Source organism: Tiliqua scincoides, chromosome 2 (assembly GCF_035046505.1).
Source record: "Tiliqua scincoides isolate rTilSci1 chromosome 2, rTilSci1.hap2, whole genome shotgun sequence".
NCBI lineage: Eukaryota > Metazoa > Chordata > Lepidosauria > Squamata > Scincidae > Tiliqua > Tiliqua scincoides.
In genome coordinates, this window is record NC_089822.1 from 110,110,487 (window position 1) to 110,136,579 (window position 26,093).

Below are 26,093 nucleotides of genomic sequence, written 5' to 3' on the forward strand. Positions count from 1 at the left end.
AGTCCCTTTCTCTACCAGAGTTTTACAAAGAAAGGTGGCCATCTCACTAGAAGAATGAAATACAGATCACAAGGACCCTGCCTCTGCCCAGGAAATGTTGTAGTCCCTGATGGGAATGGTACTTGGGGGACAGACCTCAGCTCTGTCTTTCCTGTTTTTGTTTTCCATCTCAATCTATGCCAACTGGTGAGACAATGTTGGTGCCCCCTACCTGCATCCACATCGTTGGGCCACCCACTGGACTGGCTGCTGCCAGCTGCTGGGGACCGCCCTGTCCCAGGGTAGAACACATCGTCTACAGGACTCTCCATCTCGCTGTCATCTATCGATTTGGGCCGTTTGGTGGAACTGCAAGGAAAATAGACCACAGAGGGACAAACCATAAGCATTAATGAGCACATGTGGGGTCAGTTAAGGAGGACCTTCCTGCTTCCAAAACTGGTCTTGTTTGGGGGCTTTTTCGTCCAGGGAGCATTCATTCAAATCCAGATCAGGAGGACTGGTAGCTACTTCCTTTGGATCTACTGTGACCTATATGGAACCCCCTCACAATGGGGGCTGAGATATGAGAGTGCCACAAGCAGGACCACTTTCTTCTAAGGCTAGGGTCCATTAGCAGTGGGAAGCAACTTTTCATTGCACAATAAATGTGTTCACAGACATACCTGCTAGAAGGCGGAGATGTTATTGACCGTCTGCCTAGAGCCACTTGATTGATGTTGTAGTAACTGGGACTCTCGAGGTCGGCCAGAGAGAAATTTGGACCAGACGCTGTGGCAACAGGAGCTGAGAAAGGAGACCACAGCTCAGAGACTGGAGGATGGTCATTGAGAGGGAAATAAAAGGTCAAAGCAACTTCCTAACTTCACAACAGCCAGCTTCTTAAAAGCAGATTATGGGGAAGAGAAGGTGTGGTCTGACATTGTCAAGGCCAGTTAGAAAGAGTCCTGGTTAATAGAATGTTCCCACCATTTGCTCGCAAAGGCAGGCAGATATCACCATGTTGAATACCTTGTGCAGAAATTCCACCCCTCAGGGCTACTATATAGACCAATTTTTGACACCCAGAGGCAGGTGCTGTTGCTATGAGTACACCTGCCAATTTTATTTTCCAGAATCAAGGATTACAAACTCATTTGTTTTTCAGAGACAAGCTCCCTGGCAGCCAGGGCACTCAGCAAGGGTGTAGCCAGGCAGTAATTAGGCAATTTGTGGAGGTCCAAAGCAGCAAGTTTAGCAAAGAAGTTGATGAAGGCACATAAAAAACAACTTCATGGCAAAGGAGCTGTCTCCAATGTGTCCTGTCTTTGTCAGCTCAGATCTTTCTTTTCTTAGCACCTAGAAGCAACTTCAGTGCTTCATTCTGCTGAAAGAAAGCAAGGAAAGGCCAATGGATCTGCAGATTCCTGTATTCATGACTGAGCCCAGGACCTGGCTGCCCTTCTCTCCTCGACATGCAGTCGAAGGGCCCACACTGTTTCTTGCCTGCTATGTGGACTGTTTGGAAGCAGCAGGGACTAATGTGTCCTTGCCAAAACATTTTGAATAGGGGAGTGGAAGCAATAGGAGAATTATCACAGGTGGGTTAGCATGGCCATTATAGTCATTTCATTTCTCTGCTTGTCATCAGCACACCCCCAAGTGTGTGGCAAATGAAAAGACTACCTGAAGGCTCATAGAAGTTGGGAGTTTCAGGATATGGTTCTGTGATAAAGACAAGCTGACATAATGGAGGCTAAATTATGGATTAGGGTGTGGGGGGAAAAAAAGAAACATGTACTCAAGGGCAGAAGAAAATTCTTAAATTCCATTTAACTTGTAAAAATGATGTATATTTCCAGAAGAACACAGAGGCCACCACAACTGTTTGTTTAAGCAAAGTCTAACTTTGTGCTGGATTATGGTCCTAGTTTGTGTAATTTATTCACCTTCCAGGATTGAGATAGCGTGTGTGGAATAAAGAAGAACTTCATTGGGAAAAGGCTGGACAGCTCTGAAGAGCTCTAAACCCCTCTCTTCTTACCACAGGAAGCCATACCCAGTCCTTTAAACCACACTCCTACCTCTGGTCACTGAATTTTCACCCTGCCCCTATGTATCCTAGTCTTCTGCTTAAAGGTTGGGAAATTCCTTTAGGGTGGGGGGCTGGGGAGAGAAAAAGTAAAGCCATGACTCTCCAGATACTAAATTTTGCACTACATATTTGATTTTATGGTTGAATGGCAAACCAGCTACAGGAATGTGCTGCTTACTGATTGGGATCCATTCTGGAGACCCCATCATGCATGTCAGTTGTTGCCTGAACAACTGATAATGGCTGCTGGCTTGTGCCCCAGAATGCCTTGTGGAGCCAGAAGGCAAGAAGGAACGCAGTTATCTGCCTCTCTGAGAAAGTACCAATGGAAAGCGCACAGAAAGTGCATGAACAGGTGAGCCAGCAAGGAAGAATGGTTGATCTGGCAAAGAAGCTATCCCAGTGTGTTGGGGGGGGGGGCAACTATTGGAAATACCGATCATTTGCCAGAATGTTGCTACATGGCGCATACGTGTATTTCACAAGTACATCCAATAAAGGCTTTGACAATGTCATGAAAACAACAGTCTTCAAAAAGGGGGTGTGGTGCAAGGAACCTGGCCAGCATGGATTTCATTGTTGCATTTCCCTTTCTTTGGGAAACAACCAGTGCAATTGTCAAATTAGTCAATGGGCTGGTAGAAATGTACATCAGAGCTCTGGCTGCACTAACATAACCAGTAGCTTCAGTTAATAAGCATATCTGGATAGAGAAATTTAGAGATTTAGAGATAACAAGAGGGATCATGTGACAGAACCCTGCAGTAAGCATATCTGAAGGTAAGTCCCACTGGACTCAGTGGGGACTATTTCTGAGTAAGCATGACCTGGATTGTGCTTTTAAGTTGCAGAAGTGGCTGACAGTCTTCTGCATAGCACAACCAGCTTGACCTCTCTCTCTCTTTCTCTCTCTCTCTTTCTGTGTGTGTGTGTGTTTCCTACTATCCTCCATTCTTTCTTGTTCACACAACTGCAATTGTGGTTCTTTCTCTCTTCCCTAACAGGAAGACTGATGCCTCTTTAGGAATATTTCCTTTACTCTTTTTAATCCTTAGACTTCTCAGGAAGCAAAGTGTTCTTAGGCTGTTTTGTCAACTTTGGTTCTCTTATTTGTTTGTTTGTTTGTTTGTTTGTTTGTTTGTTTAAAGTTTTAAACCTCTGCAAATCTCTGGAGTTCAATGGAGCGCCCAAAAATCTCCATTTTCATTTTGAGTGGTCTCATTTTGAATATAATTCTATAGGCATGAGAGTCAGGAACTTTGGAGATAGATGGATAGGAATGGGAGTATAGGAAATGGAAAAACATAGAAGGGTAACAGTCCAATCCTAGCTCACTTTTCAGCACTGATGAAACCACAATGAGGCACTAAGATAAGGGAACAAATGTTCTCTTATCTTGAGATGGCCTCTGTGATTGCCCCTCCACCACAGAATGCAGTACACACCCCATTAGCATGATTGCATCAGTGCTGGAAAGTTGGTTAGGATTGGGCTGTAAGGCAGCTCCAATAATTAAGGGGACTGCAAAAGACAGCACATTGGGTTGACACTATATGGCTGAGGTATTCAATCTGTGCGTCCTGCCTCCCTAGGGAGGTGTGGCTAGCCGACAGGGCGTCATGAGGCATCTGGAGAGAGAGGTAGCCACAGCTGCTCTGCTTTGCTCTGCTCAGCTCAGCTGCAGGTGCTGCCTCCTGATTTGCTGCTTTTCCGAGGCTGAGAAAGAGGTGGGTGGGGCAGTGTGAAACATGGTGAGGGGGAGGTGGGAGAGAAGGCTGGCTGGGTAGCTGCAGAGGTGCCGCATCTCATCATGGAGCTCTCTCCATGTGCAACCTCGCCTACATTTCCTCGGACTACATTTCCCAGTGTGCCCCTCACCCTGGGCATCCTGGGATTGGTCAAGGCTGGAGGAGAGGAGAGGAGAAGAGTGCGGAGGTGCTGCATCTCATCAGAACAGGGATCATCCTGGCAGGCTTCAAACTAGGAGGGTAGAGTAAGTTTAGCTCCTAGGGACATCCTGAGGCATCTGGGGGAGAGAGGTGGGCACAGCTGCTCAGCTTTTCTGTGGCTGTGAACAAGGTGGGTGGGGCAGCATGGGGTGGGCGTGTGAAACATGGTGGTGGGAGGTGGGAGCAAAGGCTGGCTGGTCGGGTAGCAGCGGAGGTGCTGCATCTTAGTGGGGGGGATGTCCAAATGCCCCAGCCTGCATTCCTCCGTCTTGCCTGGGGGGAATGGGGTGGCATCTGCATCTGCTGGGGTGTATGTGTGTGAGCAGCCCCCATCTACTTTGGGATGAGTTGTAATCTTGCTCTTTGTGGCTGCAATCCTTTCTGCACTTTCCTGGGATAAGCCCCATTGACTCAAATGGCACTGAGCAGACCTACATAGGCTTGGGGTCTGTGTCAGCTTAAGGAAGGATCCTCACCTTTCTCTTTTTCCTCCCCCTTCAAAAAAGAAAAAAAGCCACTCTTGATGGCTTTGTCTCCCAAAATTAATTAAAAATAAAAATCCCCATTCCTTTTCAGCCATCCCCTTTTTCCTCGTGCCTCCTGGGGGGGGGGGGGATACTCTGTTGGCTGCTAAGACAACAGGCACAATCCTAGCTAGGTCTACTCAGAAGTAAGTCCTATTTTGTTCAGTGGGGCTTACTCTCAGGGAAGTGTGGTTAGGATTGCAGCCTCAGAGTGCTGGCAGCTGTTATTTTTGTTTTGTTTCTAGTGTATAATTATAACACCTTCATCCCCATTTTGGGGGTAACTGAGGTGAGATGTTGTAATGGGGAGCTGTGGCCAATGGCCATAAGGATCAGCTGAGGCGCGAGCCGGAAAAGTTCGAGAACCACTGCTATATGGTGTGAAATAAGCCAAGACTTGTTTAGGGTACTTGGAAACTGATGACTTCCAGCTAAGGAGACAATTCTAACATCTGTTGTCTAAAACAACTTTCCAGTTTGGTCCACAGAGAAATTTTAGATGAGGGCTGAGATATAACCAATGAAAGAAGCCTAACACAATAAACATAAGATCCAAAAAATGACTACATTAATTTTGACATGAGGATAATCCCTAGGTTCTAACAACTCTTCATAGACTGTATAACCATGAATTTTTGTTACAGAGTTAGAGCCAGGGTGATTAAACAGGCAGTGGTGGGCAGGGCTGACTGCAGTTTCCTAGTTGTGACATGACAGCTGCCCTCATAATGATGATAACTAAATAGGAAATAGAACAGGAAGCATCTCGATGGAAAGGCCCTTCACAGTATAGGGGATGGGGCACTATGTCACAGGATTTGTACCTCTGTGCTTTCTATTCTGATCCAATCAGCCCATTTGCAGAGTCAACCCAAGATGTTTCTTCCTGAGACAGAAAACTGAAATGGTCCCCTTAATAATAAACAAAGAAATTGACGTTCTGCTGTTTTTCAAAGGTACCCCCAGATCTGCTACCTGAGGCAAGCCACCTCCCTCTGCATAGCAGCAAGGTTGATGCTGCCACTTTGGACTTAGCTGCTATTGGTATATAGACCCTGGCACACAATTCCCATGTGGGTCATGGGTGCCACCAGATGTACTGATTCAACATATATGACAATCAGAACCCTTTCTGCCAGGGTGTACCCTTGGCACTGGACCTCCAGAGCAAGAAACAGAGCAAGTGAGACTGTATTTTGGGGAACAATACCATCCTTTCCCAGAGCTGAATCCTAGAAAGGGAAGGATCCCATTTTTTTGCACTGTTTGCTGTGGAGATGTGCTACTATTCCTTCCCTTCTAAGTCAATACCTGACCAATGTAGATGAACTAGATGGGTGCAAGGGAGGGGACGACGACAATATTAATGGGGAGTGGGGGGGGGAGCAGCAAGGTAGATAATGGGAGAAATGGACTTCAGGACTCCAATGGGGAATGTGAATATGCAGGATATCTATCTTGGTAAATTCTCAAATCTGGCTCACAAGCTCCTGTTTCTTTAGATCTGGATTGTTGCATATAGCTTACAGTGGCAAGAACTACATTAAGCCAATAAGATTTTTGAACAGTAGTGCAGGTACATCTACCCTGGAGCTCAATACGTTCACAGATGTCGCTACATCATACTTAGCAAGTTTAAAAGCTGAGAATGTGAGGAAAGGACAGGCTATTTCCGGAGAGACTGTGTGCATGTGTCTCATTGAGTCCTGATCACTTCAGAAACACCATAGCAACACAGCATTTCTGTTGCCTTGACTTACTCTGTGACACTCTCACCAGCTCTGTAACATTCCAAACACCCGATGTCACAAAACAGTCCTGGAAAGTCAAATGCCCTGCAAAGAGAAGAAGAGACATGGATTGTATCATGATGACATGAGTGGAATAAGGACAAGTGATAGCAACTAGAAACTTGCCATACAGTGGTTAGAGACCAAAAGAATCCTGCCTACAGTCTCCCCTCTAGCCCAGCTATGCAGCCAAGCAGGGCTGGCTTTAAGCCAACTGGACCAATTGCTCCCAGTTGTGCCCCACACGTAGGGGGCCCTGTGCTACAGCAAAAATAAAACATAAGATTAATATTTTTACAAAATCATTTCACAGTCCCCAAAACAAGTGGTTTTGTAACTACAGTTGTGCGTTGCTTAGCAATGTTCTGACCAGTGACAGCCCACTTATGTAATGGCCGCCGCTAGTTCCTGTTCACACCCCCCAAGTCTCCGATGTCAAGGGAGCTGTGCTCCCCTCACCTCCAGAGGCTTTTCTGAGCCTCGCAGAGGCAGCAGGCGTTCATGAGCTGCCTTGCGAGGCTTAGACTGACCGTTTCGGCTGAAAGCACATGACTTCTGGTTTCCTGGGAAACTGGAAGTTGCGTTTTTTCGCCCGAAATGGGTGTTCTGAGACTCACAGCGGCAGTGCTCGGATGCTTTCTACCTCTGTGAGGCTCAGAAAAGCCTCTAGAGGCAAGGGGAGTGCAGCTCCCCTCACCTTTTGGAGCTTGGCATAACGTCAAGCCTCACTTGATGACACAGGTGCCAATCTGCATCCCTATCGTTAAGAGACGCAAGGCTATATTTACTTTTCAAAGATTATCTACACATTTTATTTGTTTACTTGTAAGCTAACATGTATGTAATTTTATATTAAATATGCTTAGAACGATTTGGTCCATCAACTCACGTGCATTTTTAAGTGCACATTTTGATTGCTTTATATATATAATGAATTTTATTTGTATCTCTAAGATTTTATAGGCCTTGACTGTGAACTGGGGTCCTGCAAATAATGTTTCCATTTGGGCCCTGCAGCTCCTAAGGCTGGCTCCAGTCAAGCCTATTCTCAACTCGGAATTCCATTCCTCAAGCTCTTCTTATCTTATTTCAAGGCTCCTGATCTGACTGTGTCCCTTAAGCACACCTCCTATATATTGTGCAGCACAATCCTGAGCTGCACTTGGGCTGGCGCAAGTCCCTTGTGCCAGCCCAGGAGGCTACGCTTCTCGTGAGTCGGCTAGGCTGGCATGCAGAGGCACACCAGCCCGCAGAGACTGGAATAAGCGTCTGTGCCAATGGAGGCTCTGAGTCTTGTGGCGGCCAAGCCTGGCCGCTGCATGACTCTGGGGTGGGTGGGTGGGAATGAGGCAAGAGGGAAGTGTTTGGGGGCAGGGGGAGGGCGGGCAGTGGGTGACCCCAGGGCGGGCAAGTGTGGAGCGGGAGGCGGGCCTGCAACCCCACAGTTATGCAGGATCCCAACCCCCATTCCTGGGGAGCTTGGAGCGGCTTCAAGCTGCTTCGCTCTCCTTGGACTTGCGCCACCTAAGGAGGTAGCGCAAGTCCGAGAAGACCCATAGGTGCAAGGGTTGCTTACCTGGAGGTAAGGGGAAAAGTTATCTCTCTCTTACCTCTTGCTGAGCCGCTTTGTGCACCTATCCTGCGCTGGATACAGTGCAAGCCTCTTGGCTTGCCTATTTCAGTGCAGGATAGGATCTTAATCTACTCCAATTTAGTACCAATTATGACAGAAGCAATTCTAAATCAGAGTGTGGAGGCTTGTGATTCACAGCCATCAGCACCACCAGGCCTAACCAGGACCCCAGAACTGGTCATGGAAGGGGATGAGAGAAAATAAAAGGCTTCAGCAGGGAGATCAGTATAGTTGGGAAAATATCAGGATTGGTGACTAGTGAATCTGTTTCTTAGGTAGAAGTTCACTCACCGTTGGGCAGTGGTTTGATGTCCGCATCTCCTTGCTGGTTTGAATTGTCTGATTGTCCGGTTTCTGAAACAGAAACAAAAATATCAAGGGATTGTTGGATGCAATCAGATGGATGCAATGTTGGATGCATCAGAAGGCAAGGTTGACAACAACTAGGCCCTGAAAATGGGCACCTTCTTCCACTTCAACCTTTTGCACTTTAGCCACAGGGGAACATTGTTTTGAAAATGCCCAGCAATGTCATTTCACTTCCTTCACCCAGGAAACTCCAGGAAGTGGCCTGGAAAACATGACTATTTTTCAAACCGTTCACATAGGCCAAAATCCTAACCAACTTTCCAGTACTGGCATAGCTGTGCCAATGGGACATACAGATTTAGTATGCTGCATCCTGCAGTTGGGTATCACTCACGGAGGCCTACTCAAAGTAAGGGAATGTTTATTCCCTTACCTCGGAGCTGCATTGCCCTTACATTGGTACTGGAAAGGATTGTGCCCAAAGTCTCTTGGTTGTAATATTACAGGATCAGGAAATTCAGTAGGTTTGTCTTGCTTTCGTTTCATGCTCCACTAGTGGACGATTACCAATTTGGAGGCCAAAACAGAATTCTTCTCCTCCCCGAAATTACCTGGGGTTATTTTCACTTAGTGCTGAGAGTGGTACAGCTTACTGGACTGAGGGCCCAATCCCATCCAACTTTCCAGCTGCCACCGCAATGTAGCCCTGAGGAAAGGGAACAAATATTCCCATACCTTGAGAAGTCCTCTGTGACTGCCTCCCCACCACAGGATGCAGTGCACGCACCATTGGCATAGCTGCATCGGCACTGGAAAATTGGGTAGGACTGGGCCCTGAGTCATTTCAATTTGCTTTTTGTCAAATCTCAGAGACAGTCGAAAAAATTTTGACTTGCTTGACACAAAACATACAAATGGCACCTCCATGGTAAAAATACAATGCTATATGAAATAATTGACATTTTGTTTGCTGTTCAATAGTACCGCAAGATCTGCTTCCTATTGTGGGATGCCTAACCCTCCCTGATGGTTGGGCTGACTCTGCAAAGAACATTACTTGTTCTGCAGGCACTTTCCTCACTCTCTTGCTTATGTCCTCACACTATAAAATTTGGGGGATGAAGTTCCATTTGATCATCATGTTTGGACAGAGATGAGACAAGTCCAAGGCATTTTGCTGCCCCAAAGTGGCTGCACCATGAGATCTGAGAAATGTGCATTAGGACCACTGCTGTAATATTGTTGTCTGGATTGTGCAGGATGATCTCTGGGGAGCTGATGGCTAAATGATGCAGGGCCCAATCCTAACCAGTGTGTGCCAGCTCACCACCAGCACACACGGTTGCAAACATACTGTAAGGCATACTACAGTATGCTGGATGCAGTGGCAGCCATTTTTGGCACTGCTGCAGCCCCATGCACCAGGCAGCTTAGGATTGGGCTGCCTGTCCCTTGGGTTACAAGAAAAACTGAACAGACAACGACCCTTCCCTTTCTGATTTGCAGCAGTTTTTTTTTAAACAAATGTGGAATCATAGAACTGCAGATTGCTAAAACAAGTCCTAAGTTTTTATTTCTCAATATAAACAACCCCTTCCAACCCCAAACTCAATAGCTGTAAAATACAGGCATAAGGCTTTCTGAATTCAGTACAATTCAGAAAGTAGCCCAAAATAAAAACTAATGAGGATGATCAAGGGCTTTGAAGACAATTTGGTCAATGAAAGATTGAGAGAACTACTGTAGATATGTTTAGCTGGACTCCTAGGTAATTAAGTGAGAGGGCCATTCCACACATCATGTGCAAGCAAACCACAGTTTGCTACTGCATGTACTCAACATGGAGTTGCAGAGAATCCCAGTTCTCTTGTGAGTATACATGTATAACACACCTCTCCAGCAGTGACGTGCAGTGTGGGGCAGTAGGTGAGGAAGGTCTGCCCTGCCCCCCCCAGAGTCCTTCAAAAAATGCTGCTGCCTAAACACAAATGCTCTGGCCACTGTTTGCCGCTGCCTGGACAGACACTGAGTGCCTGGACAGTTGTGCCGCTGCCACCTTTCGAAGAACTCTGGTAGGACGGTCTTGCTTCACCTACTGCCCCCGCAACGCACATTGCTGCTTTCCAGACATGTTATCTCAAGTCCATACTAGATGTGACATGTCACAGAGCCGGCTGCTATTCATTAAAAGCCAAACAATTGTGATACTGGTGGTGGAAGGCTTACATCATATCTTGTTTCACCTTGCCCTTGCTCACAGAGGTGCACACTTAAAAATGTGATGTATGCTGTATAATCTAAAAGCCAGGTGGAAAATGTTGACAGTTTTCAACAAATGTCAACAAGTAGAAAGGGTTTCTGAGGAGCCTCTTCACTATGAGTAGGCTGTGGTTGGTTTAAACTACAGAAAGCAATACTGAAAGTCAGGAAAAGCTCCATCCCTCTAGGAATAGTTCAGTAACAGAACATGCTGCCTAAGGACCAAACTACAAACTATAACAGATTCACATCTTTAAATGAGTACCCCAATAATGTAAAGTGTGTGTGGGAGAGGGGGTTCCAATTTAAGAAGCAAAATTCTTGTTAAAATGATAAATTCTTCCCCCTCCCACATAGTACTTCCCTGCAGTCTGTCCTATGAGATGGGATCCCAAGCTGGGATCCTATATCAGAAACAAGTTCAGCTGGGAAACAATCACCTTGGAGGACATACTGTGGGGAAGTAAGCAGCTACCAAAGGGAGAGTTCAGCACACCCTGCCCACATACCCTTTTTCACTTTACATCAGATTTCAACCTCCACTTTCCACATGTTTGGTGCAGACTCACAGTTAAAAACAATATATATAGTACAGGGCAGGAATTATCTTGATGGTAAGAAGCGGGAATAAATACTTCATTGTTTCTTCTGACCCTAAAAACAAAAGCAAAAAACCAACCTCCAGCCCCCACCCACCCCCCACACCAACAAAGGCAGCTGAACCCTGCAAGAACTACTTTAGCTGCAGAAGAGCAAAGAGTAGTTTGTGTGATATTAAAGTATCCCCCACTCTGTTTGGCAAGTGGGACCATCCCATCACACGCATTCAAACATGGAAGCAGCCCTCACATGGGAAGTGCTTACCATGAGAATAACCAGAAAAACTCACTGGGGGGTGGGACAGATCTGGGACAAGCTCTGGAGGCACAAAGCCAACTGAAGAGCACTGCTGACAAATGAAGTGGGATATAAAAATATTTAAAACTTATGAACCCAACTTTTTAAAATAACTCCCCAGCTCTTCTCTCTAGAAACTTCCCTTTGATCAGTACATGCAGTGGCCAAGGTGCACCAATGACCATCCTTGGTATATTCAAGACGTAGCAGAAATTCCCCACCCCTATCCAGAGACTCTGCCAGTCCTATAAAATTCTGCAAGTGTGACAGGCTCATTACCCTCATTATTTGTGTGGGTCTTGTTTTTACCTTGCGAAAGCACCTAATTTCATTGTACTTGTGTATACGGGTACAATGACAAATAAATTTTCTATTCTATTCTATTATACCTTGCTTTCCAAAGATTTCTCCATATCCTTGAATGGAACAGAGAGCAGCCCTTTGAATGATGGCCTTCCTCAAGAGTATGCAGTTTCTGCTCTCTTTGTTCATTACCTGCAAGTTACTATGCTTGTTTCCCCTGGGGGCTGGGGATAAGAATAGGCCCTCAGTTTGGCTGTACTTGTCGTAAGAGGCGACTAAACAGCCACCGGGTAGATGGGGCTCGTCAGCCTGGGAAGGCAGCTCATCTGAGAGAAGGAAAACTCTGATCCCAAACCTCCACTGCCTTGTGGCTACATCCAGTTATGGAAAAGGCTTCAGGAGTCAACCTTGAGGCAAAATCCGGAGCCGGAGTCCCTGAGGCAGTTCATGGCTGAACACAGTCACGTTCTGGCAACTCCTGCGACGCCGCTGGAACCAACTGTATTGGCCTCTGCCTTTCCATTGGACCATTTCAGCGACGTGGAGAGGCGGGATTTGCTGCATGGGTAACAGCCTATCCTCCATACCTATTTTACCCAGGCTTTGCGCACTGGAGAGGACACTCTGTTCCAGAACCTCCATTCAGAGCGTGACACCATAGTCCTCCGAGACTGAAGGATGCCAATTCACTATGCTTGTTGTACATTTGTCCTTTTAGACACACACACACACACACACACACACACACACACACACACACACAGAGGAACACAAACTTCCTCAATACCCAAGAATGGCTCTCCCTGAAGGTTTCATTTACCAGCTAATGCCATGTAAGTCTCAAAGGATGTTATCAAAAGGAGATTTTGTCCACCTTGGCCATTTACTGCCAGGAGTATTGCAAATTGAAATAAAATACCAAGCTCTGGAGAGAGAGAAAGAGAGAGAGACCACATGACAAAAAAATTAAAAATTGTGCAGTCTGATTGTTTTTATCAGCCAAGGGAGCTGGTGCAGCCTGTCATGGCTAAGTAAGAGATTGTGTTATGAATCAGGAAACACCCAGATTGAATTCCTCCTTTGCTGTGCAGTTATTAAGGGAGCTGAAGAATCCAATCCTGAGCTCTTAGCGCCAGCGCATTGCTGGTGCTGAGTGTCACAAATGTGCCATAAGGCACATCTGCAGCCCTTAGCACAGGTCCAGCACAGATGCTAGCTCAGCACCGGTGAATCACCGCTGCTCTGCCATTCCGTGGTCACCTGTAAGTCCCTTAGCCCTCCATCTGCAACATGGGCATAACACTGCCCTATCCTGCAGGGCTATTGTAAGAATTACCACCAGATCATGTATGAGAAGCACTTCTGAGCACTCTAAGTCTAAAGAGTTTTAGAAATTACTATGTATTATTATTTGGTGTTTACGAATCAGGCTATTCTAGAATCAACTTATAAGAACAGCAACCTAGGAAAGGAGAGAAAGCACGAAAGGTGCTCAGCGACATGAGCACACCAGTACTAAAATTTAGAAATGAAGACACACTGCACTCAGAGCCCAATCCTGAGCTTGCACTGCCGGCGCTCCACTGCCGGTGAGTGTCACAAGCGTGCCGTAAAGCGCCAGTGCTAGCTCAGCGTCAGCCAGCGCTGGGTTAGCGCCGGTGGGTCACCAGTGCTCCACGGTTCAGCAGTTGCACAAACCGCCAGGTGGCAGAGGGGTGAGTGGAAGCGTGGGGGGAGGCGAGGAGGAGGCATTCCAGGGCAAGGGGGAAGGTGGAGGGAGGATGGGGAGGTGGTGGGCTGGGGGTGGGAGCGGAGTGTGAGGGAGGCAAGACCGGTGCAGAGCTCCACCGGATCCTGATCCTCTGTGTCAGGTCCACTGCCCAACATGGAGGTTGTTAATTCTACGGCAACCCTTGCGTTGCCGTAGAATCGAGTAGTCCCATTGTGGGGCTACTTCCCTTACCTGGGGGAATTGTCGCCTTCCCCCAAGGAGTGCAGGTGGCTGCCCAGTTGCGCTCAGGATGCTGCAGTAGCTATTTTCAGTAACGCCACAGCCCCAAGCTCTAGGTAGCTCAGGATTGGGCTGTCAATCTGTTTTAGCACAGATTATCTTTAACTTACCTTTTATGCTCAGGGTGCAGAAAGAGTTTTTTCTGCTCTAATGTATCCCTAATATTGGAATGATTCAACAGAGAAATTTCAGCATATGGAGCATCTTCCATCTTCATGCTGCTCTAGTGGGAGATGGTGCACATCTTAAAATTCTCTTTTCTACATATCTCTTGAAGGAAACTTTTCATAAATGAAATCTAGAAACCTCAAACTGAAGACTTTTCCTCTCAAAGCTCAGGATAAAATCTGGTTCCCAGTTCATGCCTCTGCCCTCTGCCACCCCCCCCCCCCCGCTAGCAAAAAATGCTTTTCCTCTCTAACCATGACAGTTAAGAACATGCCATGGTTTCCCCCAAATGTAAGCTCAGGTTCATATGGCCTCTTGCCAGTGTCTGCACACTGTGGCATGGATGTGGACTAATAAGTTTTTAAAACTCCTGAATGAAAAGTTGACCACAGGTCACTGACAATTTATTCAGTGACCAAAGGAGGGAAGTAGTTTGGGAAGTGAAATACAAGAGGAAATAAGGTTTATGGGACCTCAAATAGCTTTGCTATCATTAATTTTTCAGCCCTTCAAACCTGTGGTTTGAGACCACCTGTCCCCATTATACAAACAGAGGCCTGAGACCTCCAAAGAGTTAACCAGCCCATCCCTTTCCTGCCCAGACTTGGCACAGTGAGGCCAGCTGCAGAACTCAGGTTACCTATGTCAACAACACTGCAAGTTTACCTCTATCAGCGCCAAAGCAAAGCAAAAAGAAGCCAGCAAATGTGCCTCATACGCTGCAACAGCTGGGGAAGCGCTACGGAAATATTTCAGAATTGGTTCCTTCCCCCCCTTCTTTCTCCCTTTGCTTTCAAAGCTGGCTCAGGCACACTGTTCCCTTTCGGCCTTGCGACTGCTGGCAGCCATTTTAAAACTTGGCAGCCATTTTAGTGCTGGCGGCTAGGCAACTGATGAACGGACGGAGGAGTGTGGCTTCGCTTAGCCCAGGGACAGATAGAAGATAAATTCTTAAACACTAAGAGGGAGAGAGGCACTGGGGGGCTTGCTTCAGAATTAATAAATCATGATTTTGTTTTTCTTTCCAGTTTAAAGAAATGTTGCAGCAGCTGAGCAGAGAGCTGGAGGAGGGAAATGGGCAAAGCACACTTCAGATAGCAACACTGCATTAGGCCAGCTTCATATCTCATACTAGAGCTGAGTCTCTAAGAAATCTATAAATTTACAGGAAACTCAGGAGGTTGAACGTCTATCAAGTTGTTACGGCTGCTCATAGACAAGCTAAGAGTTTCTACATACAACAGGGGCCTTCTGTGGTATGCAGAAGTAGATACGTTTGTCAATGAAAAGAAACAGGACTCCCCCTCAAAACCAGAATGATGTGGACTGAGGATGCTCAGTGGCCCCCAGGAGCCATGGGTGCATGCACAGTTGGAAAAAACCAACAGTAGAACAGGGGGAAGCGGAGAGAGAGAAAGGGCTTGATTCTGAGCCATTGTATTAGGGTTGGGGAATATGCATTCTACTGCAGGTCATACTTGTCACTTGAACATAGCAAGTGGTTTCTTGTCTCAGGTAAACAGGCTGGATGGACTTCTTTTACAATCACATAAAACATGCCACACACACACAATTTTGGGCACTTCCATAGGTGACTTTTCAGCAGCAAGGGCAAGACATCACTTCTAAATGCGACAGATTAGTCTTCCTGCAGGGACAGAATCGCCTTGCTCCCCCCTTATGGCTTCTGCACTGCCAGATCCAAGCTCTAAGCCTCTCAGGGGAAGTGCAACCCCATCAAGAACAAGCCATCCATCTACTTCTATTTAATGCAACCCCACCAACATCTCCATCTTATCTGGACTGAGTTTCAATTTATTGACCTTATCCAGTGCATTACTGATTCCAAACATCTGTTTAGGGACTCCCTAGCTTTCTTTTGCATAGGTGCAACTCAGTGTCATTAGCATAGTGACAACATCCAAATCCTTGTATGCCTCTTCCAGCAGATTCAAGTAGAAGCTAAACAATCTGAGAGTGCAATCCTACGGATGCGCTCAGCCAATGCAAGTCCCTTGTGCCAGCCTGGGAGGGTTGCAAATGTGTTGCAAAGCACATTTGCGCCTCCTTTGGAGAAAGTGCACCAGCGCACGGAGGTGCACTAGCCTACGGAGGTCAGATTCAGTCTCTGCAGCAGCAAACAAAGGTAAGTTTGCACCTGCCAAGCTCAGCTGGCGCAGGGAGGGTGGGGAGGAGGCATTCTAGGGCAAGGAGAGGATGGGCAGCGGGGAGTGGGAGGCAAGGCCAGGATCCAGTAGTTATGCTGGATCCTAATCCCTTTTCTGGGCAGCGTGGAACTGCTGCAGGCTGCTCCACTCTGCTTGAACCTGTGCCACCTCTTCAGGTGGTGTAGATCCAAGTAGACCCACTGGGGCTGCTGCAGCTCTTCTCATGGTAAGGGGAATTTTTTCCCCTTACCTCGAGCCAAACCTCAGCCGGCCCCAAACTTGCACTGGATACAGCGCAGGCCCACTGGCCTGCCTGTTCCAGTGCAAGTTAGGAATTCGCTGCCTGAGACAAAATGGAACCTGTAGCATACCTCATAGATAATTCCCAGACGGTGGACAACAGTGTCCCAGAGTCACCTTCTTAGTAGGAGCAGAACTACCATCAAGCAGTGGAATCCACAACCTACTTTGGCACAAGATCCAGAAGGATACCACTACTGATGGTACTAAAGGCTGTTGAGAAGGTCTACAACAGGGACATATGAATTCTCCATCTGCTTAGCAAGACCCATCCACTAGTGTGGCCAAGGCCATTTTTGTCCACGTTTAAGAAACCACAGTAAAATATATCTAGATAGTCATGGACCAATCCCATCCCCCAGCTACGCTGCTGGAACACACATTCTGGCAGCATAATGCTCTTTCTGGCTGTTACAAATGTGACATGACAGAGAGCGTGGCCTGGCCACTGCTGGAAGCTGTGAGTGGTTGGGTCTGTGCAGTGATGGGCCAGTAATGCTCACTGCTGCAAGTAATACTGCATAGGGAACAGCCTATGAGGTTGGGGGTGGAATGGGGAGGCAATGGGGATGGGAAGGAAGGTAGATTGGGCCCAGGAAAGGGGCGGGTTTGGTGACAGTGGCTCCTAACCCCCTTCCTGGGCCCAATCCACTTTCACAGGTCCATGCAGACTTGTACCAGTGATATATGTTCCCCAGAGGAGACCTCTGGAGGCCAAAACACCCCCACAGGATGCAACGGACACCATGTTGGCACCGCTGCAGTAGTACTGGACTGTCAGTCTCATTAAAAAATTAAAGAACCTGCAACTGATCAGCCACAACTTGCCCAGATAAGGTAAGCTGGAAATGGGTGGATAGTTATCCTGAAAATACAGTAAATGAAAGCAGCAAGTTCCAGTAATCAGAACTCTTTCAAGTTCATTTTTTCACATGATTTACAATGGAGCTTGAAGAATCTTTTCCCAGTTCTTTTTTGTGCACTAGAAGAGTGGTCTTTGATCTTTTTTGTGCCATGACCCCAACCAACCAACCAACCAACCAACCAACCAACCAACCAACCAACCGAAAGAAAGAAAGAAAGAAAGAAAGAAAGAAAGAAAGAAAGAAAGAAAGAAAGAAAGAAAGAAAGAAAGAAAGAAAGAAAGAAAGAAAGAAAGGTGCCTCCTCCTTTAGCTGGTGGTGCTCTAGTCCAGTAGACTTCAACCTTTTTCATTCCCGTAAGTTGCTGCAACCCCACAACTGAGGCTTTGCGAACCCTTTGGGTCCCAACCCCAAGGCTGAAGAACACTGCACTAAAACAAGAAGCGATTAAAGCTGGTCCTCCTAGTTCCATTTAGTTCTGCAGGTTATCTTCTGTCTGGGCCTAGGCATACCACAGTCTAACTCCCTGCCTCAGTTTCTCCCTAAGATTGATCATTGTTTTGGCAAAGCCCCTCATAACATTATTACAACACATTTGAAATGCTCTTAAGCTCACAGGTAAGGCGTATGCAAGGAAAAGATATAAATTGGGGTTATCTCCCTTCACACTACACATACTAGGCTATATGAACAGTTTCTTCCTGTCTGTATTTTGACTTTTCCCAGTCCATTATATTACTATATTTTCTGCTAATATTTTCTGCTAATATTCTGCTAATATTTAGGCAGTGCATCAAGGTGGAAGAAAAAACCACAAATGCCCCTTCACTTTGTGCAGATTAAATTTATGGCCCAGTCCTATCCCCTGTGAACCCATAGCAATTAGTGCCACTGATGGTGACCAGATGGCCCAGGAGAGGTAAGTCTTTGTTATTTACCTCAGTGTAGGCTGCCTGGCTTCCAATGAGTCTTCTTGGAGCTGTGTCAGCTATTTAACCGATGTAAATTTTGTGGAAAGTTAGGGAGAACCTTCTGCTGCAATATATTGAAGTCGCGTCTCCCTCTCATATCTCTAGCCACCCCCCATTTTGACGCTCCAGGATTCTCAAATGTGTCTCCACTATCAATTGTGTTGCCTAACTATCTCTTCTTTTTGCAACAGGTGAAAGCTGGGAGTGTCCGCTTCCTTTTGGGAAATGCCAGGGACTCCAGCCAGTGCTACTGCTGGCCAAACACTCATAAGAATTGCATTGATTTTCAGGATTGCACCATTGTGGCAGCAGGCTGAACAGTGATTCTCTCCAGAGTTCCACTGAGGCACCTGAGAGCATGGTGGCTTAAAATATTAGCTGAGGAGCAGCCAGGCATGGCACGTGTCCGGAGGAGCCTTCCCGCCTCCCAAGAGAGGACGCTTAAGGTGACGAGGCCTGTGGATCGAACCAGAAAGAGGGAAAGAACCAGCCAAGGCCAGGGGAATATAACAAGAGGGCCAGGAATGAAAAAAGGCTAGTGATTAGCTGGAAGGGAAGCTCCAGAACCCTGTGAGGCTGGAGAAGGCCCTGGGGCTGAAGAGGTACAGGGTGCTGTAAGGCCCCTCCTGACATCTGCTCTGAAACACAGGGGAGGAAGATGAAGACAACCCTGAGGAGACAAGCCAGATGGGTTTGCTTTGGAGGTCCTATATAGGCTATTGCCCCTATATGGGTGGGGTCCAGATGATCGGAAAGAACCCAAGACACCCTCTCTTCTTGGTGCCCAACATGGGAAAGCATTCTTGTTTGAGGACAGATGTTCACATTAGAAGTTAAAGACAGTTCCAGAGGTTGTCTGCTGTTGAATCTGATGACATGCATGTACAGTATCTGTCTTAGAAGGAAGATGTGTGGCAGACCAGCTCTAATTTCAGCTCCACATGTTTGATCCAAAGATGTGCACTGTATTTCCACTGTGACACTTTGATGGTTCTAAATCTGAAGAACCTGCTAAGTGTACAGCCATGTCAGCTGGCAAAACAGCTGTCAGGAAAATTAAACCAGGTTTAGGCATCTGCCCCATCATGTCCTTAAAGTCTCTTCTAGATAAGAGAAAAAATATTGTTGCACAATGGGCAGCTCAATCCTAACTTGTGCTGGAATGCAGAGGCTGGCTGATCTGCCCTTTAGCGCAAGGTTGGGGCCCAAAGTGGCTCAGACCAGGGCAAGGGAAATCATTTCCCCTTATCCCGGCTAGAGCCACAGCAGCCCCAATGGGGCTACTCAGATCTGCACTGGGCTGCCCCGGAACAGGGTCAGGATCCGGCACAAGTCCCAGAACCTGGCCCCACCCCCGCTCTCCTGCTGCCAGCCCTCACACACCCTGTAACACCTCCCCCAGCCCTCCATGTCTCCCCCAGAACCTCACACCAGCCAAGCTCAGTCGGCATGAACTTACCTGGTTCTGTCGCTGCAGAGGCTGGAAGCCGCCTCTGTGGGTGGCACACATCCTTGCGCCAGCCCAGCTGACACTAGTGGAGGCACAAATGTGCTTTACTTGCACCGGCCCATCTCCCATCTATGTTGTTGGCAACCTTCAGTCTCGAAAGACTATGGTATCGCATTCTGAATGGTGGTTCTGGAACAGCGTGTAGTGTGGCTGAAAAGGCCGATTCGGGAGTGACAATCCCTTCCACACTGGGAGCAAGTGCAGTCTGTCCCTGGTCTGTCTCCCTGGCTATAGGCCTTCCTTCTTTGCCTCTTTGCCTCAGTCTGTTGGCCAAGTGTATCTTCAAACTGGGAAAGGCCATGCTGCACAGCCTGCCTCCATGGACAACCTCCAGTTCATGCACAGAGATTGTAATGCAGGGAGGTGAGTCCACATCCTGAACCATGACCTGTGTTTTCTTAATTGTAGATCTCCCATCTACAATTGCATATAAGCCCTGAGATGGGAAGAGTGAACGCAAACATTTGAAACTAGGAGTCAGGTTCCTAGCCAGAAATTTGATGGTATACATTGGGTGGAGGTATACATAGGTATACTCTGGGTCAAGGAGCACATTGTATGTCATTGTCAAATAGCCAGTACCTAAACACAGTCAGTGCTGTTTCAATTAAATAAAAAGAGAAAGCTGCTATGGACTATGATTATATAAAGGACAGTTGCTCTGTCCTTTAGCATCTGTGTAATGACTACACAATCTACCTTGTATTGGAACTAAGAGCCAGAAATGACTGTTGGTTTCTCCATAGAAGCCAGCACTCTCCACAAGAGCTGGTCTGCACTGAGTCTGTAACCCAACACCCACTCTCCCCGGAGCTCCTGAACAGGTTCCCCTACTCAACTGTAAAATACATCACTCCCCATCTTCTCTCTAGTTGAAGGCGTTCTTTCTACCTGTCCCCATCTTGAACCCTACTCTGCCTCCAAGGAAGGAGACAGTCCTTTCCACATATATTGGTTTGTCTGCCTGCCAGTGTGGGGTGTATGTATCACAACTACCCCAAATCAGCTCTTTTCCTCAGGGGCTGCCATCTCCAAGCCTCAAAGGTACTTTTATCTTGCAAAATAAACCCTTATCAGAAGGCAGCAGCTGAACAAACATATAGATCCATTGCCCAAGCAGGCCAAACACTTTGCTGAACTCTTTATCTGTCCCTCACAGGCCTGGCAAAACTCTTATCCACCAAAACTGCGGGGGGAGGGGGGGTTGGGAGAAAAGAGGGGGCAAACCTGCCCAGTCTGGCAGCAATGGCCCCTTTCTCAACATCTTCACAAAGTGAAATCTGAGGAAGTGTGGTGGCCATTTTAGATTAGAATTGCCAGGTTGCAGTCCACAGATTCTGTCTTTTGCCTCAAAAAGGTAAAATATGCAGACAGCATAGTTCTATGTGTTCTGCTGTTTCCAACAGGTCCTTTCTCAAAAAACCAAGGCAGTCAAGGCAGCTGACAGAGGATGAGCTCACAACTCTACAGCCATACTATGCAGTATTTGAAATTTAGGTTTGGTGGACATATGACCTTGGGCCAATCACCTGCCATCACTTTGTAACAGAGATACAGTAGCTCTCTCAACTCTCTCTCTTTCAACTCTCTTAAAATACAAAAACTAGGTTGACCTAAAAAATGTCCCCTTTACCTGTAAGCCTACTGATAAATCAGTTGACTCAACAACTAAAACTTCTCCTGATCATTTTCCCCAAGTCCTGTGGTTTCCCATCTGGTACTTGTCATACTTGGAATCTGGTTCACTCAGCAGGTGAGGAAGGGGCAGCTAATAAGACTGGAAAGAAAAGAGGTAGGAGAAGCCATGGCTGCTGTATCTTCCAATTCAGTAACAGATTTCACAATAAAGGAGGAATCTCTAGGTTACAATTTAGCAACCCTCTATTAAAGGAGTTGGAAAAGTTTTAGCTTTGGTATTTAAGCAGGCAAACTCTATGTTATCATTCAAACTTCAATCTATACATCAGCATGTGAAATGTGATAGTCAGGATCACTCCAAAGCTTGGAATCTAAAAAACTGTTTAAAAACTGATGCTCAGGGTCAAGCGAACAGTGATAGTGACAGATTGCTGGGGGCAGGGGTCCTGAAGCAGAGCCCTGTGATGCTTCCCAATAATGCTTTCCACCTGCCCTATTGGGCACTACTACTGCAGTTAGTCCTGAAGGGTTAAGGGTATTGATCCTGCCCTCTGATGGTCACAGCTCTTGGTCAGTGGCCAGTCTGGCTGACACTTGATGCAAACAAGTGCAAACAAGTGACACATTAGATTTGTGATTCGTTTTCCCAGTGTCTTTAGTTTTACTTAAAAGCAGATGTGGGGGATTCTAAAATAGACTAAAGTAGTGATGCTGAGAAAGGAAGCGTTTAACTCTTTCCACTATACTGTTTCCTCCATCTAAATTGCCCCTCTGAAGATACTAACAGCCTTGCATCAGAAAAATATACAAGTATGTACTCATGGATCTCTAATGTCAAATATGGATTGGCTCTAATGTCATTTCAAAATTGAAGTGAAACTTAAAATAAATGTACTCTACCCATGAGGGGAGGTGCCATGGGTAACAATGTTTCCTTTCTGACCATGTTCCCCCACCAAATTTTGCCATTTCTTTTCTGCAAAGTTTCTCATTATTTCCATCCAACAAAAGGAGTATCTCTGCACATACATAGATTTGCCTCTCTCAAATGCACACAGAGCCTCCTTGCAGGCATGCAATATTCACATGTAACACATATGCACATAGACATATTCACAAAGGAACCCACACAGTGTGCAGGACAGGTTCCTGTGCTGCCAGGAGGGGCTGTGTTGCACATAAAGTTAAGATTGATGATGTGTTTGTGATGGGTGTATTTTCTTTCACAGATACTTTTAGTGCTAGATTTATGGCTCCCTCTGGGCTATGTAGGAATGTCCCATCCTGCTTGCTGGGTCCGTAGCTCCCTAACTCCCTGCTCATAACAAACTGCACTTTGTGAGCTGGATAGTCAATAAATCAGAACTGAGGAGTGTGGCATACAGCCAGCTCCTGAGCTTGGACAACAGGCAGAAGGGGATGGGGTGAAGACATGGCATCAGATGCAGCATGCCCAGTGTACACACTTTGCTGAATACTGACAAGACAGAAGTGATGGTTGGAAGTAGGGGAGGTAAGGTTCTCTGCTCTGGATGGAGTAATATTTGCTTTGAATAAGCAGGTTTAGGACCCATCCTTGTTTATGGATATCCAGCTTGCAGTTATGACCTTGTATACCTTTAATCTATTGAAGTTGATAAGCTGGCTAAGCTTCTCTCTCAATGTTGTGGACCTAACCATCTTCACCCATGCTCTGGTTACCTTTCGGTCCAGGGGTGCTCACACTTTTTTGGCTCGAGAGCTACTTTGAAACCCAGCAAGGCTTTGAAACCCAGCTACTTTGAAACCCAGCAAGGAGATCTACCAGAGTTTTTTTTACAATGTTTGCGCCATCATAACATATAACATTTATGTGTACAATGTATGTTGGTGTACCTTGAGCCCCACTGAGTATAACAGGACTTACTCCTGAGTAGACATGCCTAGGATTAGGCTGTGAGGCTTCACTCCTAGCCACACTTACCTGGGAGTAAGCCCCATTGAGTACAATGGGCCTTACTCCCGGCGTTTCCTCCCAGAGGCACCTGAAGGGGGGGGGGTCGGCACTCCGCGATCTACTCATTTTGCCTCGCGATCTACCAGTAGATCGCGATCCACCTATTGAGCACCCCTGTTTCAGTCGAATGTTTGTGCGGCTGCCTTTGAAGATAATTTGGAAGCTTCTACTAATGCAAGATTCTGCTGCTTGCCTCCTAGGGCTAGGGGCTAGTTTGCAGAGAACAAATCAAGCTATTATAATGGCTTCCTGTATGCTTCTGAGTCAAAGAGAAGGTGCTGATTATTCCCTACAAAGACTACACAGAGTGGATGCATCATATCCAAAGGAGCATCTTCTCCCGTATAATCTTCTTAACCCTAAGGCAGGGCTATTCAAACTGGGGTGTCATGATGCCCCAGCCTGTGGGCCCTGGCCTCTGCCCCTTAAGGGGGGGTGCAACCAGGAGGCAGGGAGGGGGTAGCGGTGCGACCCCCAGGATCATGCCGCTCAGGGGGCTGCAGGGGCTTAACGGAACTTACCAGAGCCTCCTGCAGCCTCCCGGGGGTGCACGGAGCACTGCACAACTATCTGCAGGGCTCCCTGATGCTTTAGAATTGAAAGTGGAGCAATCGCGCTAAACTTCTGCTAAATTGGAAGTGGAGCACGATCACTCCACTTTCACTTTTGCAGATTCAGGGAGAACTGCAGACTGTTGCGCAGGGCTCCCCGCATCCCTGGAAGCCTGCAGGAGGCTCTGGTAAGTTCAGTCAAGCCCCTGCAGCCCCCTGAGTGGCATGATCCTGGGGATTGCGCCACGGCCTTTCCCCCGCCCCACTACGTCCCCCCCGCCCCCCGCAAGGACTTACAGCGGTTTTCAAACTCTCAGGGAGTTTGAAAACCGCCGCCCAAAGTCTTTGGAGGAGACTTAGCTTGGACCCCATCTTTTCAGGCAGTGAGATTTTGTCATGCTCAGAGTAGGTAGGGCCTGATTTGCATATGAACAGTTCATGTACCTGAGATTGCACAGATGTCATGAAGGAGGAAAAAAAAATGTCTTCTACTGGTGTTGCTTTTTTTATTTGTTTTGAAGTGATATCTTAATGATTTGTTTTTTTTAAACTCTTTATATCATCATGAGCATTTTGCAAAGAAGGATAATAATGATAATTACTACCTTACAAAGCTCAAGGGAAACAGGTGATACACATACAGTGTGTAAAAAATACAGTACTGTGAAGTCAGAGTGCATTCCTCTGCATGCTGTGTTAAAGGTATACATGTTCACACACAAATAAGCGCAACAGAAATGGGGGCAATTTGTTCAATTCAAGCACATTATAGGTCCACACTCAAAGATATGGGTCATTATTTCAAATTCACATGTCAACTGTAACCTCCCTTACCGTGGCAGCTCCTGAGCACTTGTGTCTCTTTCTATCCATTCTTCATCCCATTTTGACTTCCCATCTCAAGCTCCCTGCCTCTGGCCCTTTCCTCTTTCCCTTTGCATCTTTGCATCTTCCAAACCTCCTTAATTAGGCCCACCTGCTGGCTCTTACATACCTGCCAGATCCCTTTTTAATATTTTTCATCTGCCCTGCTACCTTCTAGAATCTAAAATATTCAGCCAGTGGTAGCCAGAGAGGTCTTGAGTGAACCAAGGGCAGCTCAATAAATAACTGCGGAACCAAAACTTCAGGTAGGCTTCAGCACATCCAAATCATACAAAAGAGAACTACAAAGAGTAGGGGAGACTAAGAACCAAATCCTATCCGATTTTCCAGCACCAGTGTGGTCATGCCAATGGGGCATGTGCTGCATCCTGCAGTGAGGGTGCAATCATGGAAGCCTCCTCCAAGTAAGGGAGCATTTGTTCCCTTTCCTCAAGGCTGCATTGCGGCTGCCACAGCACTAGAAAGTTGGATAGGATTGGGCGCTAACTCTCCTTCCCCTGAGCACAAGATGCCACAGAAGCCACAGCATCTTCAGCTGAAAACCTCTTCTAACATCATTGTCCTAATTACACACTAACAGCTTTCCAGAAAAAGAAGCTTAATATTCTCTTGCTACATTTGAATAGACTGTGGCACCTTCAGGCAATGCTGGAGAGGGAATTTTAAAAAGGGGGAGCAATGATTGAGAAAGTCCTGCTCTTAGCCCTATCAGAATACACTTCTCTAAAACTCGGAGGGAATTTGGGAATTGAAGAGAATTGAAAGTAGGAATTTCCCAATTTATCTAAATTGACAGATAAGCTCATACTGGCAGAACTCTCTCTTCAGGTAGTGTGAATGTGGGCACTACTCTTCTAAAGTAGTGTGAATGTGGGCAGAGGGTAGTGGGCAGGCTGCAAGCAACAGCCTGTACAGAACATCAAGTTGCTCAGACTGAACAGCCAGGCTAGAGGCTAGGATTCCATTGGCTCCTCAGGCCGCCTGATCCCTCCTGGACTGAAAGGTATAATAGTTATTTACACAGTCTCTCGGCACCTTACATCCTCTAAAAGAGGTTCTAAAGGTTAATGCCAACTCCTTGAATAAAGTTTGGAAATCAGCTGGAAATTGTAATTCAGTCACAAAAACAGCATGAAGTGAGGCAGATGCTGAAGCACTGATGTAATGTGCTTCTAGTGAATCTCCCTATCAGAGAGTAAGTTTATGAACTGTCACCAAGAATAGTCTCTTACAGAAAGCACTGCTACAGTCTAGCTTCAGAAATACGAATGAATGATGGGCACTAGGTAGAAAA

At 46.6% G+C, this 26,093-nt stretch overlaps 1 protein-coding gene across 7 annotated transcripts in view; it reads right to left on the reverse strand.

Annotated features, from left to right (window-relative positions):
• Positions 1-26,093, reverse strand: part of NFIX (nuclear factor I X) — a 240,439-nt gene that overhangs the window by 45,009 nt on the left and 169,337 nt on the right. For all 7 annotated transcript variants that reach the window (XM_066618211.1, XM_066618209.1, XM_066618206.1 and 4 more), the window contains exons 3-6: positions 8,262-8,324; positions 6,308-6,382; positions 666-786; positions 212-348 (exon numbers count right to left, since the gene is read on the reverse strand). In XM_066618211.1, the coding sequence (XP_066474308.1) occupies positions 212-348; positions 666-786; positions 6,308-6,382; positions 8,262-8,324 (396 nt within the window). The remainder of the gene's footprint in view (positions 1-211; positions 349-665; positions 787-6,307; positions 6,383-8,261; positions 8,325-26,093) is intronic.